The sequence below is a fragment of the Protopterus annectens genome, chromosome 9.part0, assembly GCF_019279795.1.
Source record: "Protopterus annectens isolate FY-2018-M chromosome 9.part0, PAN1.0, whole genome shotgun sequence".
NCBI classification, from domain to species: domain Eukaryota; kingdom Metazoa; phylum Chordata; order Ceratodontiformes; family Protopteridae; genus Protopterus; species Protopterus annectens.
The window spans coordinates 1270414911-1270434305 of NC_056743.1; the positions used below are offsets into that span (position 1 = coordinate 1270414911).

Genomic DNA, 19395 nt, shown 5'->3' on the forward strand with positions numbered 1-19395 from the left:
GCTCTTTGCGGACTGTGAATAAATGAAGGAGATGCAATCTTTAATCCATTTGGCTATGGTGGTTTTAGCCACGGTTGACTAACCTATTTTCTGCAAAGGACACAAACAGCTGATCTGACTTTCGTGTCTGATTGGTCCTACTTAAGTAAAAACGCAGTTGTCTATGAACATCCAACTGATGGAAAATATATTCTGCGTTATTGGAGAATTTGGGAAAAAACACAGGAAGCTCCAAGGATTGTTGAATGCATAAGGGGGATGCTACCTTGGGTAAGAAAGAGGAATTTAACTTGAGAGATACTCTGTCTTTGTGAAAGGTCAAATAAGGAGGACTAGAACAAAGGGCCTGAAGCTCTGAGACCCGCTTGGCAGAGGTTATTGCCACCAAAAAGGCGGATGTTCTTCATCTCACATTGCTGCAGTCATAACCTGTGGGTAGTCCGCTGTCCTCGGTCGGCCCGAATACCAAAGTGTTAGGCTGGCGTCGGTCATGGTCGCTCAGATCTGACGTCAGTACGCCATGGTATTAAAGCGCATGACCGACGTCATATCCTCAGTCTTTCTTGCCGCATGGTCCGAAGCAGAAGCAGCGTTTGCAAGTGGCGTTCGGCGTTCTGAAATTTTCGTATTCTGAGTTTCAGACCGAAAACCAAGTTGGGCTAAGTACCCCGTTGGGGAATATTTTTGTTTTTTCTTGCCTCAGTTAATTCCGGATGTCAGAAAAAGTGAATAATTGTATTTCTTGTGGGAAACAGATACGCATAGGGATTACCACTCTCTCTGTATTCCTTGTTTGGGGCCTGAGCACGGCGTAGTCGGGTGTCGCTTTGTGCTAGATTTAATAAGTGCACCATTAAGCGTAGGTTAGATTGCGCTAGGCTTGTCTTGATGGCGGTGTAATTACAATATGCCGTCGGATCCTCCGCCCGCTACCGCTAAGAAGCGCAAGGAAAAATCGTTAAAGTCCAAGCAGGATGAGTCGTCCGTTCGGACGCCGGTTCTTTAGAAACTACGGTGGAATCTGTGGATCCAGCCGAGGTTTCAGCTGAGTCTCAGGGGAGCCGTTAATTTTGCAAGATGTGGCCTCTCAGGAGTCGGGTCAGGCTGAGGGGCCTCTCAGGTTGCTGTACTCCCTTCTTTGCATAAGGTGTTTAGGCCTTCCCTTCTGTCTCTAAGGTACCTTCCAAGGTCAGGCCTGGTTTGCCTTCCTCTGGTGTCTGTCCTAGTTCTGCAGGTTCTGTACCTAAAAAACACATGCTTAAAATGGCAGAAGATTTGATTTCCTTAATCAGGGGATCTATGCCCCCTCCAGATAAGAGGCCTAGGGTGGAGCCAGAGGTGGAAAGTTTGGAACATGCTTCAGATTACTCAGAGTCTTGACTGAAGACATTCAGGATTTTCCTCCTTATTCTGATTCAGGCAGAGGATTCCAGTCCTTCTGCTTCTCCTCCAGAGGATTTTTCTTTTCAGAAATCCTGCATTCTATGAGGAGCATTTTAAATGGGAAGGTCAGGATTTCTCAGATTCGAAAGAGGCTTAGGGAATTTTTGTTTTTACCACAACATCGGCCCTTGGCTATACCTCCTGTTTTGGATGTTGTTCAGGATGTTTTCTCTGAGGCTTCCCTTAATCCAGACTCTTTGCCTCCTGCACCAGTTAAACCAGATAGGTATTACAGAGTGCCAGAGGCTCATAAATATCTGTATAAGAGCCCAAGGGCTGACCCAGAAACTATTAGCCAGGGACCTAAGGGTGTCAGGGCTTCTGTTGTAAAGAATCCAGTTCATATGGATAAAGATTCTAGAGCTTTGGATAGGTGGGGTAAAAAAGTGTATACCTCTTCCAGTCTAGCAATGAGGGCTTTGAATTGCCAGTTTCATATGTTGAAGTACCAGAATTTTCTCCTTACTCTGTTAAAATCTAAGGTAGATGCTTTGGCAGAGGGCATAGAGTGTAAGGAATTACAGGATTTGGTTCATGCCTCTGATCAGGTGGGTAAGCATTCTTTGCAGTGTGGTTTCGATGCTTTACAGGCTTCTTCCAGGGTGGCTGCCACTGGATCAGTTATTCGTAGGCACGCCTGGCTTAAGGATCAGAACTTGTCAGAGCATGTTAAAGCTCGAATTTTGGATGCTCCTCTGCAGTCTGAAGTTTTGTTTGGTTCTCCTGTGGAGTCAGTCTTAAAGAAAATGGAAGACAAAGCTAAGTCTATGCAGACCGTTAAGGATTTTTTGCAGGTGCAGCCCCCTAAGTTTAGCAGAAATTTGGCCTACTAAGGGATGGGCTTACCCTTCTTCTGATTTACAGTCTAGGGGCAGATCTAGACGTGGTAGGGGCAGAGCTCAGGGTTCTTTCAGGCCTAGAGCGTGGAGTTCCCCTGCACAATCTACAGGTGAGGGCAGGGGCCAGTCCTTTCGTAAACAGACCCAATGACCTGCATCTTCAGCTGCCAGATCCTTCCTGTCTGGCAGCTCCTCTGGGAGGAAAGTTGGCACTCTTCAGGCAAAACTGGCTTTTAGTCACCCAGGACAAATGGGTGTTGGACATTATAGACCGAGGCTACAAGTTTTATTTCCACACATTGCCTCCTTTCAAAGGCATGCCAGACGTTCCTCCTCAGCAAAGGGTGGAGGCTCACAAACAGATTTCTTTACTTCTTCAAATGGGGGCTATACAGCAGGTCCCTCTGTCAGAAGTGGGCCTAGGATTTTATTCTCGCCTGTTACTTGTACCAAAGAAAGGAAACACTTGGAGGCCAATTTTGGATTTATCTATCCTCAACACATACCTGGACATTCCAAAATTCAAAATGTTGACGTTGCAACAACTTCTGCCTCTGTTAGGCAAAGATCACTGGATGGTGACTCTGGATCTCAAAGAGGCTTATCTTCATATTCCTATCAGGCCCAGTTGCAGGAGATTCCTGCGTTTTCGGGCTGGGACTTTACATTATCAGTTCTCTGCATTGCCCTTTGGCTTATCTACTGCGCCCAGGGTGTTCACAAAGGTTCTGGCTCCGGTGATAGCCTTCTTAAGGTTAAGAGGAATACAAATTTATCCTTATTTGGACGATTGCCTGATTCTTGCTCAAGACAAAAACAAGCTACTTCACCATCTACATTATGTTATGGCAGTGTTAAGGTGCCTAGGGTATTCTGTGAACGAAACAAAGTCCAGTCTAGTACCCTCTCTGGAAATGTGCTTTCTGGGTGTGAGACTGAATACAGCCTCCCAGATGTTTTTTTTTGACCCCGGACAAGCAAAGAAATCTAACACTTTACTTCCAACAATTGTCTCTACGGTCCAGGCTGACTGCAAGGACAGTCCTTCAAGCCTTGGGGTTCATGGCATCTTGTATTCTGGTGCTTCCCAATGCCAAACTGCATATGAGGAAGCTACAATGGTATCTCAAAAGTGTATGGACGCAACACTGCCACGATCTGGACACTGTCATTCAGATAATACCTTACATTCAAAAGGAATTTTTGTGGTGGGCTCAGGAATGTCACCTAAACAAGGGACTCTCTGTGACCCGACCAGAGGCGAGTCAGATCTTAACGACAGATGCCTCAGACAAGGCTTGGGGAGCACACCTCAATGGAAAATGGGTTCAAGACACGTGGCCTGCCAGACTTCAACATTTACATATCAACTTGAAGGAGATGTTAGCAGTCCAATTTGCATTGATGGCTTTCAAGGATCTACTTCACCCAGGACAAGTGTTGATTCAAACAGACAACACAACTGTCATGTGGTACATCAACAAGCAAGGGGGAACCCATTCGTACCCTCTTTGCAGGCAAGCTATGATTTTGTGGGAGACTGCTCTGTTTGCACCTCACTCTTCAGGCAAGGTTTCTGCCAGGAGCACAGAACTCCTTAGCAGATGTTTTGAGCAGACAGATGGTGGATCCCCACGAGTGGAAGTTGGATCCTCATGTATTTCGACAGTTGACAGTGATATGGGGGACTCCAGACATAGATCTGTTCGCTTCTCCACTAAATTTCCAGTTGCCAAAGTTTTGCACAAAGATGTTTCATCCAAAAGCTTGGAAAGTGGATGCTCTATCATTCAGTTGGAACAATCTTCACGTCTATGCCTTTCCTCCTCTGCCTCTCCTTCCCAAGGTGCTCTTGAAGGTCAGACAGGACAAGCCCTCCATGATTCTAATAGCTCCAGATTGGCCACGGCAGCACTGGTACCCTCTGCTGAGGAGTTTAGTACGGGAGCCTCCTTGGCCTTTGCCTTCAATTCCACACCTTTTGTCTCAGGCAGGCAATCATTTCCTCAATGTCAGGATACAGTCCCTGCATCTGACAGCCTGGCATATTCTGTTCTAGAACCTGGAGGCGCAGCTTCCTCAACAAGTTTTGAATGTCATTTTGGAGGCCAGAAGGCCTAGTACAAGGAAAGTTTATGCTGATAAATGGAGGAGATTTTTATTTGGAGCAAAGCAAAGAGCTTTGATGTTTCCAGGCCTGATTTGAGTGTTTCACTTCAATATCTTACAGAATTATTAGACAAGGGTTTGTCTTTCTCCTCTGTAAAAGTTCATGCTGCAGCCATTTCTGCTCACTATGACTGTGACCCACCATTATTCTCTCATCCTTTGTTTAAGCAATTCCTTAGAGGGCAAAGAACATAAGACCCCCGCGTAGAGCTCCTACTCCTTCCTGGGATCTCAATTTTGTGTTGGAAAAACTTACTTTACCTCCTTTTGAACCTGCAGCTACATCTGAGTTGAAGTTTTTGTCTTGGAAGACTGCTTTTTTGTTGGCCATTACGTCTGCTAGAAGGGTATCTGAATTACAGGCTCTAATGGCAGTTGAACCCTTCCTGATTTTTCATAAGGACAGAGTATCTCTGCGTACTAACCCTTCTTTTATGCCTAAAGTGGTTTCAAATGTGGCCTTGAACCAATCTATACATTTGCCTACTTTTTATGCTGATCCCCAAAATAAAGGGGAGAAAATTTTGCACACTTTGGATATTCACAGGCAGTTGCGTTATTATTTGAGCAGGACTAAAGGGTTCAGACAGTCTCAACAGTTATTTGTTTCTTTTGCTTTGGGCTCTCAGGGGAAACCTGTTTCAAAACAAACTATTTCTAAGTGGATTGGCCATTGTATTGCTTTTTGTTATTCTCATCATGGTAAGGAGATTCCGGCTGGAATCAGACCTCATTCCACTAGGGCTACTGCCACTTCTACTGCTTTTTTAAGGGGTGTAACTACTAAAGATATTTTGGAAGCAGCTACTTGGAGTTCAGTGCACACTTTTTCTAAACATTACCATCTCCTCTTTATTCCAAATCTAGGGCTGGGTTTGCCACTGCAGTCTTACAGGGCATGTTAGCAGCTCCCAATGCTTTATGATTTTGCCAACCTCCCTTTACCTTTGCTTTGGGATTCTACCCACAGGTTATGACTGCAGCAATGTGAGATGAAGAACATAGTACAGTTTTGTACCTACCATAAATGTAGATGTTCGAAGATCCACATTGCTGCAGTCAATACCCTCCCTCCTTCCCCTCTGTAGTTTGGAGTGGTTGTATGGTTTGGGTTGTAAATATTGTTTGTACATGGGTTTTGGAGGTTTTTCTGTTTTGGCTATGGCCTTTCTTTTAGGGCCTTCTGACATCTGGGGCAAGAAAGACTGAGGATATGACGTCGGTCATGCGCTTTAATACCATGGCGTACTGACGTCAGATCTGAGCGACCATGACCGACGCCAGCCTAACACTTTGGTATTCGGGCCGACCAAGGACAGCGGACTACCCACAGGTTATGACTGCAGCAATGTGGATCTTCGAACATCTACATTTATGGTAGGTACAAAACTGTACTTTTTCCAAGATAGAAATTTCATATCACAAGTAGCTGCTGGTTCAAAAGGGCGGGCAGTTAAAGAAGCTAGAACCATATTCAGGTCCCAAGGAGGCACAGGATGGGCTACTGGGGGCCGAAGGAGCCACGCCCCTTTAAGGAAAGATTTGCAAAGCCTGTTTGCCATTAAGGAAGGCTCAAAGGAGACATGAAAATTAAAGATAGACGCCAGTTGGACATTGATTGTGGAAACTGAAGAGCCCAAATAAAACAAAGAAGCTAGGAATTCTAAAACCTGAGGTACTGGGGCGGTAAGGGGATCTATACCTCGTTGCTGGGCCCAGACAGCAAACCTCTTCCACTTATTGGAATACAGTTTAGTAGTGGAAGGTTTGTGAGAAGAGGACAAAATGTGGATAACGTCTGGAGAAAGAGAGTTATCTCTGACTAAGGTTGGAAGTGGAGTAACCAGGCGGCCAACCTCAAGGACCTGAGGGATGGATGAGACTGACCCAACTGATGAGTTAACAGGTCGGGCACCAGGTCCAGAAGCCATGGTCCCTCCACCGCATACCTCAGAAGGAAGGGGAACCAAACCTGACGAGGCCAGTGTGGAGCGATCAGAATCATGTCGCTTCCTAGATAAATCGCCTTCTGTATCACCTTCGGGAGAAGGGGAACCAGAGTGAAGGCGTAAAGTAGACCAGAGGGCCAACTGTGAGCTAGAGCGTCCCTGGGAATCTGCCCCTGAGAGGGAGTCAGAGTGAAGAACTCCCTGCATTTTGCATTGTGAGGGCTGGCGAACAAGTCGCAACAAGGGAGGCCCCACTTGGCGAAAATGTTTGCAGCCACCCTGTCGTTGAGAGACCACTCGTGGGGCAACAGGAGGGTCCTGCTCAGCCTGTCTGCAATCACATTCGATTTCCCCGGAATGTGCGTTGCCACTAGGAAATGCTGGGTAGAAATCGCCCAATGCCACACTCTCATGGCCTCTTGGCAAAGAGGGTAGGACCTGGTTCCGCCTTGCTTGTTTATGTACCAGACTACTGACATGTTGTCAGATAGGATCGCAATGGTACCCCGGGGAAGAACATGATGAAGTGCTTGCAACACCAGTAGCACCGCTCTCATTTCCAGGATATTGATATGTAAGTGCGCTTCGTGAGCCTGCCACGTACCTTGGACAGACCTGTCCAGATAATGCCCCCCCCCCCATCTGGGAGGCGTCCATGGTCACCGTGGCGACAGGAGGCTGAAGGGCAAAGGGTCGCCCCTGGTCCAGGTTGGACCGAAGCAGCCACCAACGTAGGTCCCGACGGCAAATTTCCATAATCTGGACCAAATGGTTCAAGGGGAGATCCTGAAAAGACCATTGAACCGACAGTAACCATTGCAGCACCCGCATGTGCAGCCTGGCTAAGGGGACTAGAAGAATGGTCGAGGCCATCGTGCCCAATAACTGCAGAATCAATCTGGCCTGAACTCGTGATCTGGGTAACAAGGTTTGAACCTGAGACTGCAGGACCTGAATCCTTTCTATCGGCAAGAATGCCCGCATTTTTCTTGTGTCTAACTCTGCGCCTATAAAGGTAATACGCTGAGATGGCTGCAGCACAGATTTTTTCCAATTGAACGTGATTCCTAGTGAATGACCCAAACTGACTGTGGTCATAAGCGCCCGAACTAGTAGATGTTTGGTGGTGGCAGTAAGGAGCCAGTCGTCTAGATAGGGAAACACTTGGAATCCTTGACTTCTCAAGTGAGCTGTCACTACTGCCAGGCACTTGGTGAACACCCTGGGGGCTGTGGTGAGACCAAAGGGCAGAGCTCTGAATTGGAAATGACTGGTTCCCAGGCGGAAGCGTAAGTAACTCCTGGACTCTTGACTTATCAGGATGTGATAGTAAGCGTCCTTGAGATCTATGGAGCACATCCAGACATCCTTCTCCAATAACGGGAGAATGGACTGAAGGGTGACCATTCGTAATTTGGATTTCTTTACAAAGCAATTCAATGATTTGAGGTCCAAAATGGGCCTTGAGTCCCCTGTCTTTTTTGGCACCAAAAATAATCTTGAGTAAATTCCTGATCCGATCTGGTCTGCGGGGACAGGCTGGATGACTCCTTTTCTTAGCAGCTTTGAGACCTCGACCACTGCTTGATCCCGCTGACTGGGTGGCATATCCGGGATTTTCCTGATAGGAAGAGGGGGTTTTATGAAAGGGATGAAATAGCCTCCGGTTATGTTCGGAGCACCCACTGATCCTTGGTGATAGATTCCCAAGCCTGTGGGTGTTCCGCAAAGTGACCCCCGACTGGCTGCGGAGATGCGCAGTTGGGCCACGTCTCGGGGATGTTGAATGTAGGAAGGACCACAAAAGGAATCGCGGTCTCCAGAGTTGCGGGGGCATCTGCCGCCTCTGGGGCGGCGTCTTCCTGAATCCCCCCCCCCTGCCTCTAGAGGGGGGAATCACTCGGTGGAGTAGGGAAAGACCTTTGAGATTTTCTGAACCACATTTTCCCTCCTCTCTGGGCCTTGGGGTAAGGTCTAGAGGGAGCAGAAAAACGAGCCCCCATGGCAGTCAAGGTCTTGCCCTCCTGCTCGCATCAAGTCAGTGTGTCCTTCACCTTGGGTCCAAACAAGGAGGACCCATCAAAGGGGGCATCGGTGAAGGAAGACTTAAAGGCCTCCGCAAAGGAACACAAGCGTAACCAGGCGTGTCTTCTGAGAGCCACGCCTATTCCCGCTGCTCTACTCGCCCCTTCGGCCGCATATGAGATGAGCCTCATGGACGAGTTGACTATCGAAGATAGGGTAGTCATCTGGGCGCCAACAGTTTGGGCTAACGCCTCAGGAAGATTACCCGTAAGTGACTCACCTAACTCTTTGAGGAGGTCTCTTTGGAGCCTGGTAAAATGACAAAGATAATTCAGCGACCGCAGGGTAAAGGCCGCTGAAGAAAGTGCGCTTCCATACCTATCCATGCTCCTGGAATCCTTATTAGGAGGGTGGATAGACGTTGAAGCCTCTGCCACGTCCTGCTGAGTGGCATCTACTGCGACTCCTTTAGGCAAAAATTCCTTTTCAGACGGGGCTGAGAGAAACTTGTTAGGCCTGGCAGGTACCCACACCCTTCGAGAAACTAAGTCTAGCAATTCATTGAAGGGTGGAGACACCCAGGAGGCGGAGGGCTGGGCTCCACAAGCCTTGAGGAAAACTGACTCCTCTGCGGAAGGGGTTTTGGACTGCCAATCGCCTCTCTGCCTCAAGATTTCGAGGATATCTGAGAATGAGACGTCATCCGAGGACGATTTAGGGGACCCCTCCGCATCATCGAGGTCAGTATCTGATATGATAGACTCATCCTGGGAGTCAACGTGCTTCCTCTTGCACAATTTTTTCCTTGGAGGTTCATCTTAAGTGGAATCAGAAGGACCCCCCGGGAGAAGGGAACCCCCCAAGGGGGTATCCTCAGGCTCTGGGGCCCCGCTGTCCTGGAGGTGAATTACACCAGAAGCACCAGTTCCCAAGTCTAGGGACGGTGATATAGAGACCTGCTGAGCCGACAAGGACATGGCCAGCGCACTCCTCATGGCCTCAAAAGCAGGACCTCCAGACTCTACGGAGGACACCGGCTGAGAGACCACGACGGTACCGGGAATCCCTGCGGCCGACGCTCCAAGGGGGAGACTAGGCACCAAAGCTACCAGTTCCAAAGTGTTCTCCTCGGCCCCGACTGAGGAAGTCCCGGTACCGAACCCCGACGCTGAGGACAGGGTAGGAATGATGGTCGGAACCGAGAGGCTCCGAGGGAGTCTCGGTTCTGACTAGACAACTCCGCTCCGCTCTACGATCACCAACTCCAACGGCTCTGAGGAAGTTGGAGGAGGAATCGGATGTGTCGAAGTGGGGACTGGCTCCGGAGCCGAGACCATTTTTGCAAAAACTAGGGACTGGAAAAGTCTCTGGATAACTCTGTCCAAATCTGAATCAGACAATCTGGAGGATTTAGAGGAAATAGATGGGGCCCGAGACGACTTCTCTCTTGGCTCCGATAGACCAGGGGACCGGCTCCGAAACTGCTCCAACACTATCGGCACCGGATCCGGAGCTGTATATATAAGTATCGGCGCCGAAGGGGCCTTCGGGGCCAAGGGGGGAGAGTCTGAGCTGCACACCTCCAACGGCTCCGAGACCAAAGGAGCCAAAGCAGATGATTCGCCTCTCGATCCCCCAACCTGCGGCTCCGACACCAATGGAGCCGAGGAAAGAGGTATCGAGGCAGACCCTTCCACCCTTGGCTCCGAAGCCATTGGAGCCGAGGAAGAAGAGGTCGACCTATGCTTCTTGGAAGTCGGTTCCGACGGACTGGTCGGAGCCGACGACCTTTTCTTTTTAGAAGCTGGAGAGGAAGGAGAAGCCAAACCTTCCTCAAAGGAGGGCTTAATAAGGCCCTTAAGGATCAATTTATTTTTACGTTCTTGAAGGACCCTAGAGGAAAAAGCATGACAAACACTACATGTTTCCTGCAGATGTTTCAGTCCCAAACAATATACACAAACAGCATGGCTATCAGTAATAGACATTTTGTAGTTGCACTTGGTGCACTTTTTAAAACCAGACTTTTGCTCCTTAGACATGGTATCACACCACTATCTTTTTATCCAGACAAGAACAATAACCTTAAAGTAGGTCTCGAGCCCTTGACTCAAAAACGGGACTGGCCCGAGTTACAGAAAAAAAACAAACGGACAGAAGCCCTCTAACTAAAAACGGGCTTACCCGATAAAGCAGGACGTACAGTAGGACGATAAACACAATATAATAAGCAAAAAATCACCACATTAACACACAAATAAGGGCAAGGGCCCTCTAACTTAAACGGGCCTTGCCCGGTAAATCAATCAAATTTCATTTACACTGAAAAAAGATAACACACACACGTAAAGCTGTTAAAACAGCCGTTTGTTAAATTAGTGAAGAAACCCCTAGGTCAAAAGACCAAAAAGTAACAATAAACCACTTAGCTCCATCCAAGTCGAGACCACGTCTAGCTTGAAAAGCGGCAAACGAGATCTGGGGAAGCAGGCGTGGTGCATTCTGGGATAAGGGGTAGCCCAGCCGATTAGAGACTTCGTTTTATTGTATAGTGGCCGAGTCGGAGCCGATGGATCGGCTCCGAACCCATCAGTTATGAATGTAGGCGAGATAGGATCCCATTACATCAGACTAATAAAGCTTGCACCTATTATAACAAAGATGCAGCCAGTAAGCAAAATAAGGCATAATTATTTCTTTTGTATATATTCCACCTCATAATTAAGGTATTTTATGAATATTGCACCTGGCTTTATAACTGAAATATGATGATACACAAATTATACATGTGGAAGGGAACCTGTATTTGTTCTGAATGCATGTCTCTCTGATGTTGTAACTCATGCAGCTAGACAAAGACTACTTATTCATTTCAACTGACCTTATAGGTTCATAGGTATTTACCTTAATCTAGTAGTATGTAATGTTTTTTTTTTTAATTTAATAGGAGAATACAGTTGTTTTGGTACTGAAGATAACACTGAGATAAATTAAAGTGCAGTTCTAAATGGAACTGATGTATATGGAAGGGAGCATTAAATTGGATTAAAAACTCAGAATAAACATATTCATATAATTGCATATTGATAAAATACCTGAATTCCATACTTCACCCTCTGTACTCTTTTTGCCACATTCAAAACATTTTTTTAATTGTGTACATTGTATCACTTCTGTTATTTAGAACATCTCTACACTACCTGCCCCAAAAATCTAAGGAGAGCTTAATGGCATTTTGTTATAACTTTCTTTTATGTTGTGTTGAATATTTCCATAATATCCATATAATAATTTTCTTTCAAAATCACTTGGTGTCAAATTCCAGAATCTTTCTATTACAGTCTCATAACATTTTTTTCTTCTCCCCACAATTTCATACAGTTTTGAACTTTGCACTTTATATTTCATCAGATTCTTAGCTGTTAATTGTTGTAAAGATCAACACAAATTGAAATCTCTCTACTCCAAAATAATTTTCATTTTTTTTGTTTTCTAAGTAACAGATTATTCAAACTTAGTATCTTTTCAGAAGTTGATCAAATATTCTTCTATATTATTTTTATACCAGCATACCGCATCTAACCCTAAGGGAGAAATGGGAGTGGGGCTAGCACATCCGCAAAAAAGTATGTATTATTTTATTGTTTGCTTTAAAAATGCAAGGGCTGCAATGCTGTACTACTTCTAAAATTGGCAATTAAAGTTGGCATGAGTCCTTCTAGATATAGAAAGTTTACTTGCTTTACTTTGACTTCCTCTAAGTACAGTTTACAATTCATAATGTAATTAATGTAACAGATGAGCAAAAGAAGGCAGCAGTTGTAGGTAGTATTCCCTGCCTGCTCAAGATGGCAAAACTCTACAGTATTAAACAGGTAACAAAAAAAATCAAAATCTTGGAAAAAAATAAAACTACTGATAAAAATTCTTTAGTACTCAACTTAGCTACAAGCTACAGATGCATGTCACCCCACACCTTTTGACTGCAGAAGCCTAGCTACACTTTTTAACATGCATATGTCACAACTCATTGGGTACATAATCTCTCCATATAGGTGTCTTTTTCCAGAAAATAAGTAGCACAGCTCAGTTACAAGTTGCATAAAATATTTACTCTGCTGGCAGAGAGGGACAAAGCCCTGACAACAGCCCAAGTAACCCAGTTTGATTAGGTGCTCAGACATCTGATGGAGTGGCAAGGAGGGGTGGTTGATACCATCCGTGATGGGGTGGGTGGTTCTCTGGGTATCCACCTGTGATGATCTCTGGTGGTGGTGAGACAAGTAGTCACACGTGGAGTCATAAAACAGACCCCACCATTTAGTGTGAATTGCTAGACCCCTAGACCCCACCATTTAGTGTGAATTGCTAGACCCCTAGGATGCCCTCAAATTCTGGTCAGCCCCAGCCTTGTCGTAAATGATCTAGGGAATTAAGGAGATGGCTGGCAGACCCAGTGATAGACGTGGAGTGCTGGTTAGGGAGCTGTACAATGATGCAGGAGGGAGAAAAAAAAAAAAAAAGAGGATGCTAATCAAACACACACCATTTGTGGCATAGTAAGGGCTTTATCCTTCTGCATCGTGGGACAGCTAATCAGAGTTTCCTTATGAGAACATACCAGGTTAATGTGGCAATAAGTTCTGGTTATAAGCTGGAGTACAGAAGCTTGTATGTAAAGGTGAGATATTTGATTTTTTTTTTCAGGTGACATCTAGTTAAGGGTGTTAAGAACTTTCTAATGATGTGTGTGAGATGGTTGCTTAGGAACAAAATTAGCTGTTTTATGATGGGTTGTTGACATTTTTGTAAGTAGACACCTAAGAGTTGCCAATGGCTTTTGATCCTTATATGAATTTTGGTGTGTTGGAAGACATAGAGCTTAAAGGGAGTAAGTATGTACTTATTCTGTGGTGAGCTCCAATCTTTTTATGTCCTTTACTGTAGTCTGTGTATAATCTTCAGGTTAGCCTGCCTTTATGGAGACATGAAGGTAATCAGAAACAGATAAAGATTCAGAAGTACCAGTAACTCCAATTAGGTGTGTAATCTTCCTGTTGCTGTTCAGTTTATTTTTCTTTTCTATGAGACCTGTTGTGCTTTGTTTCAGCCAGGTTAGGTGTATTTAAGGCTGTTTTACAGCTCTGACATGAGCTTTGAGAGTTTTCTGCACTGTATATACATGCACAATACATCTGTATTGTATGAGATGGACTCCGCAGTGTTTTCATGCATCTAACCTGTGGATATGGTGGAAGGCAGACAGCAAAGTATAGTACTCTGTGGTATTCTTGTATTTTAGGGGCAGCTCAGTGGATTGCAACATTTTGCAGTCAAACTGCTTTAACTTAGTATGAAGGTAGCTGGGGAAGTAAAATAAAGTCGATGTGCATTAGCCTAGAATTCCTGTTTAAAAAGATAGAATGGCTTATTACATCAAAGGTTTTTGAGAAACCCAGAAGTGACTAAGTCTCAGTGGGTGACTGCATCCTTGAGTAGTTTCAAAAATGCTGTCTGGAGACAATGATTAGGTCAGCATCCCCACCGACAATTTCTAAGGAGATTATATTGAGTCAGGTAGTTGGTTAATTGCATGTGGATTAATCATTTGAATACATTTTTTAATACATTTTAATAAAGGGCTCATTATATTACTTGAAGGTGAGTAACGAAAGGTAAACGTATGTACACATTAAAGAGACAGTATCCTTCAAGGATTGCATTTGTGTTGATGAAAGTGCAGGAAAGGGTTCTAGATTTTAGGCATGCTTACATGAGTTTATCCAGTGAGGCATAACAGTTTCTCATGAACACAAGAGTTGTTTCCTTAGAGATGCAATTGTTTTGGGCTGAAATTCATATAGTTGATAAACAGTTGTGCACAAGTTTTTTGAGTTGTTGCCAGTGTGCTTGATGATGGATTCAAAGTAGCATGCAAATGTGTTTGCTGTCTCTTGTGTTGATGGTAGGTCCAAAGGAATGTTATTAGGATTATAATTTTTAAAAGTTTGATAGCTTTCCAGAAAGATGCAGTTTTGCAGTTGTTTTTTAGGTTTCTATTTTGTAGATTGGAGAAATGTTTGAGTTTATCTGATTATGGTTCTATATTTTCATTTAGTAAATTGGTGTCATCACTGCTCTGTTCAAGGTGGAACCTTGCCTTTTATTCTAACATCCCTGGATGAGACTTTTTTAAGAAGGTTTGGGAGGGTATTGCTAAATATTAGAAGAGTTTAGTCCTTTTTCTGACTTGTTCCAAGCAGTTCCATCGGTTGTAGTTATTTTGTTTCCAGTAGTATCCATTGGTAACATCTTGAAGTTTCTTGCAGGTTATTGTTTTAATGCAGTTTTTGGCACTTTGTTTTTCCATATGGTACAAGTAGGTAGATGATCACGTGAGTGATTTGGAAGAGTTCCATTAATAAAACTAGCAGCCACAAAACTGCATTAAATATTCAGTTCAGGATGATGCTAGTTATAATTCTGGGATCTTGTGTGTTAGAAGTGGATAGAAGCTGAGGGTATCCAAGTGGCTGAATATCCGTGTATATGGCTGTTACTTGAGTTTTATTCTGGGGACATTGGAAGTCTCCCAGCATCAGTAATTAACCACTGCAGTTGTCATGAAACCAATTGAATCTGAGGAATTTTCTTGTTTCTGTGTCTGAATTCTGGTAGACTCTGTCTACATGTAGTTGTTTACCATTTCCAGTCATGAATGTTACAAGTAAATTCCTTGTGATTGGTTCAGGTGGAGTTTTGCATTTATTACTACTTGAATGGGAAATGATTGTACTGTGATGGAATATATATTTTTTTAATAAGACGAAATCTAGCATTTATATGTATGAGATGGAGGTTATATAAAACTGTAGGTTTTGTAGCTTAGTAATGTGTCTTTGTGTGGTCTGGAAAGGAAAAGAGGGAGACATAGTGGGAATGATGTAGTGCCCTCACAAGCTATAAAGTGTAGTTTTTTTTGGAGATGTAGCATGAAGCAGGCCAAACAACACAAACAGTACTGAACAGTCTATATAGTCACACATGTTCATTCAGATCAGAAGCAAAGCTGCCTCAGGGAGCTAACCTGTAAACCTGAACCTTGAAAGTCTGGTTTAGGGATCATTACTTAATATGTATGAACTGTTTGTGATAGTTGAATAGAGAATATTTCTACAAGTCCTACAGGTATTGACACCAGGTCATAGCAAATGGAAAAACAGCATGATGATGAAGTTCCTAGCCTATAATTTTAAGTATTCAGTAGCCAGTGATGAGATGACCAGTTAATATAAATAAAGGGGGTAACCCATATCTTTGTAGAGCTGTATGACTGCACAGGGGTCTATTAGTTTACAACAGAGCAAATACTCATTTTAGGCATTGCAATCAGATGTGGTGACTGCACTGTAAATCAGCCTGATCCAAAGCTCTATAGAATGCCTGGAATAATGGTCATCACAACACCAGTTATAGTATTATGGTAACTGTGCTGTCCTGGTCCAAGGCTCTGTGGCTTGTGTTTGCATACCCACAACACTGTCATCCCTTCTAGTGCCATGCATCATGCTAATATCTTTGCTTCACATGGGAAAGTCTAATAAACTACGTAGATTGTAATATGTAGATCATAATATACTGCTACCTGCTAACATACTGAATCAACAAGGTAAAAGTCGGTGGCAGAGAGCATACTAAATCAACAAGGGAAACGTCAGTAGCAGATCAGCATATAATAAAATACTACTTCGATAAATTCTCTGTCATATCACACCTAACACAAAGAAGAAATTGGTATATAGAGCCAAGAACCTATTCTTTTGAACTTGCTCAGCACTTTTATCACAGGAAAATACAGGATAAACCAGTAGGAGAGCAAGAATAAGAAAATGATTTATGTCAACAGGTTGGCATATTGGTTAGGGTGTTTACCTTACAGATACAAGATGCAGGGTTTGAGTAAGTGGCTAGGCTTAAAATGTCCCACAAGAGCAGTTAAGGTGCAGGATTTGAGTAAGCTACTAGGCTTAAAATGTCCCACAAGAGCAATTAGCCTAGTAGTATTCTATGAACACATAAGCAGTGGAAAAAGGTGGATAAACATTAAAAAGTTGAGTCCTCAAAACCAGGTAGTATTAAAATCGGTGTACTGGTTTCTATAAAAACTATAGTAAAATTATTTTAATCAATTACTCCCAGATTGGGAATAACTGTGGAGTTACTGGAAGTGTGATACACTTTTGATGAGAGTTCCTCTGCATCCAAAATGGTAGCAACAAAAAAGTAAAATACTTAGTGACAAATATAATGGTCTGAACAATGATGATGTAAATAACATACTGAAATAGTTTGCCCAGAATTTCATCATATAACAAAAACAAAAGAAAAAAAATATATTTGAGAAGGTAGTCTAAACAGGTAAGGAAGACACAATAGCATATAAATAATGCAGTGTACAGGTACTAAGCGATAAGTGATTAGTAGACAGTAGTCATTTATTGAGAAGCAAGGGGTAACCGTTTAAGGATGTAGTAAAGATATTGAGGGAAATGATCAGTTATAGTGATGCATTGTACAGATAATGAGGTGAAAGGCTACCAGTAGAAAGACAGATAGAGAAGTGAGGTAGCAGAGTGTGTAGATCCGAAGGGGAGAAGTGAGGCAGTATAGTGTATAGATCCGAAGGAGAGAAGTGAGGCAGTATAGTGTGTAGATCCGAAGGGTGGTAGTGTAGTGCGTAGATCCGAAGGGGAGAAGGCTGGCAATGTAATGTGTAGATCTGATGCAGAAGGGCGGCAGTGTAGTGTGTAGATCCGAAGAGTCGAAGAAGGGAAGCAGTAAAGTGTGTAGATCCAAAGGGTAGAAGAAAGAAATGTATATAGTTCTGCAGAATACAGATTTAGAAGCAAGTGTACAGGTCCTTAAGGGAAAATGATGCAGTTTATGCCCTGTACAAGTACTGAAAGGAAGGAAGAAGCAGTAACATACTGATGCAGTGGACAGGCAGTCAGGGGAAGGAGTTGCTAATTAATATGACAGTGTTCAAGTGCAGAGAGCAGCATTGCAGTGTAGAGTGTACATAAGTACTGATTGGGATGGAAATGAGACCTAGTGATGCATTGTGCGGATATTCAGAGGAAGACATTTGTTTATTGTGATGCAGTGTGCAAAAAAGGTGGATGTTATCCATTATGATGATGTAGTGAACAGCTACCGAGGGGGGATGTAGTTACAGTACTTTGTAATGCCCAAGTATTAAAGGGAGAGGAAATATCTGTCTAGTGTTGACTATGTAGGTATTGAAGGGCAAAACACAGACAGATATATAAGAAGCTGTCAGGATACTGAAGATAAGGGTAGGGGGTGTAGTATCTCAGTGTGCAGGAACTGAGGGGAAGGGATACCAGTTTAGTTTTACAGTGTACTGGTAGAGAAGGAGAAGGAACAGCAAGACTGTATATTACGGAGTACAGGTAGTGATTGGGGATAGCAGTACTCGCATATACTTTTCAGGTACTGAGGATGGGTAGGGGTAGCAGTGTGGTGCTGTAATACACAGGTACTAAGGAAGAGGATAGTATCCCATCACAGTTTATGGGTACTGATGATGATAATCGAGCACTGATACTTGGTATATGTACACAAAAGGAAGAGGAGGCAGTCAATTGATGCACTGTGTGGGAGCGGAGGAGGGAGATACTACAGCAAAAAAATGTCATGGAGACTAGGACAGCAGTATAACCGTGTACTGTACAGGTTATTGTAACAGGAGTTGATTGTAGTGGCACACTGAACAGATACTAATAGGAAGGAGTACCAGTAAAATACAATATATATGTAATAAGAGGAATGGGGTTTAGGTGTAATATTACTCTGAGGGGGAGGGCAAGTGGCATATGTGTGTGTGTGTATACACACACTCTCAAGTATATTCAGAGAGGGTAGAATAATAATAGTGTTACACTGTAAACATATGAAGGGGAATGGACATCAGTATAATGTTACAGTGTGTGGGTACAAAAGGAAGAAGCTATGCACAGCAGTACAATTTACTAGCAAAGGCTGTTAATGGATAAGATTGTGGCCATTTCTTACAAATGCATGTATTACTGTGGGAATGTTTTTACAGGGTGTTGATAGTGGAATATTTATACTGCTTTTTCTACATTTTTCCAAGCTTTGGTTTTGCAACAGGAACAATCCAACTGTATAAAAGTAATGTAACTCCTTTCAAATTTTCACCTTTTCCCAAACAATGTTATCTTTAGTACTTCTTGATGAATTTCCATTTACCAATACATTGCCTGATTTTTTTTTTTTTAATCCACAGAGCTGTGGAGTCTGGACGGAACATCCGGAATCGGTGTGAAGTTACTCTTTTGCCACCCATCACAAGTCCAGATAAAGTTATCTGTGTTGGGATGAACTATGTTGACCACTGCTTAGAACAAAATGTTCCAATCCCAAAGGAACCAATAATATTCAGCAAATTTCCTAGTTCTATTGTTGGACCATATGATGACATAATCCATCCAAAAGAAAGCAATGTAAGCATGTTTGTTTTTGGAAAGGAGTTGTTAACAAAAGTGGTACTGATTTTTTTTTTATGCTGTACAGATCCCAGTTTAAGTAAAGCCTTTTTTCCCCAAAAACTTTATATAGTCGTTCAGCTTTTTGAATTGCCATCCAGAATCTTTCCCCTTAGGAACAAATCTGATGTATATGTGTCTACCTTTGAACACAGCCTTACAAAGAGGCCGAAATGACAAAGTTGTTTATTATTCAAAGGCTGCAAATACATCAGCTAACAGTTATTGAGAAAAAAATGAATGGGTTTCCCTTGAAAATGGGCAGCTGTGTGCAGTGGGTCTTTAATTTTTAAGCTTTGCTGAGTTGATTAAGTATGTATGTGTGTGTCTGCATGTCTGTGTGTGCCAGTATATATTTAATGAGCATGCATGCTTCTATAC

General features: G+C 43.4%; 1 protein-coding gene across 5 annotated transcripts in view; it reads left to right on the forward strand.

Moving 5' to 3' along the window:
* LOC122811991 (fumarylacetoacetate hydrolase domain-containing protein 2-like) overlaps positions 1–19395 on the forward strand; it is a 300331-nt gene that overhangs the window by 84181 nt on the left and 196755 nt on the right. For all 5 annotated transcript variants that reach the window (XM_044084198.1, XM_044084199.1, XM_044084196.1 and 2 more), the window contains one exon: positions 18756–18972. In XM_044084198.1, the coding sequence (XP_043940133.1) occupies positions 18756–18972 (217 nt within the window). The remainder of the gene's footprint in view (positions 1–18755; positions 18973–19395) is intronic.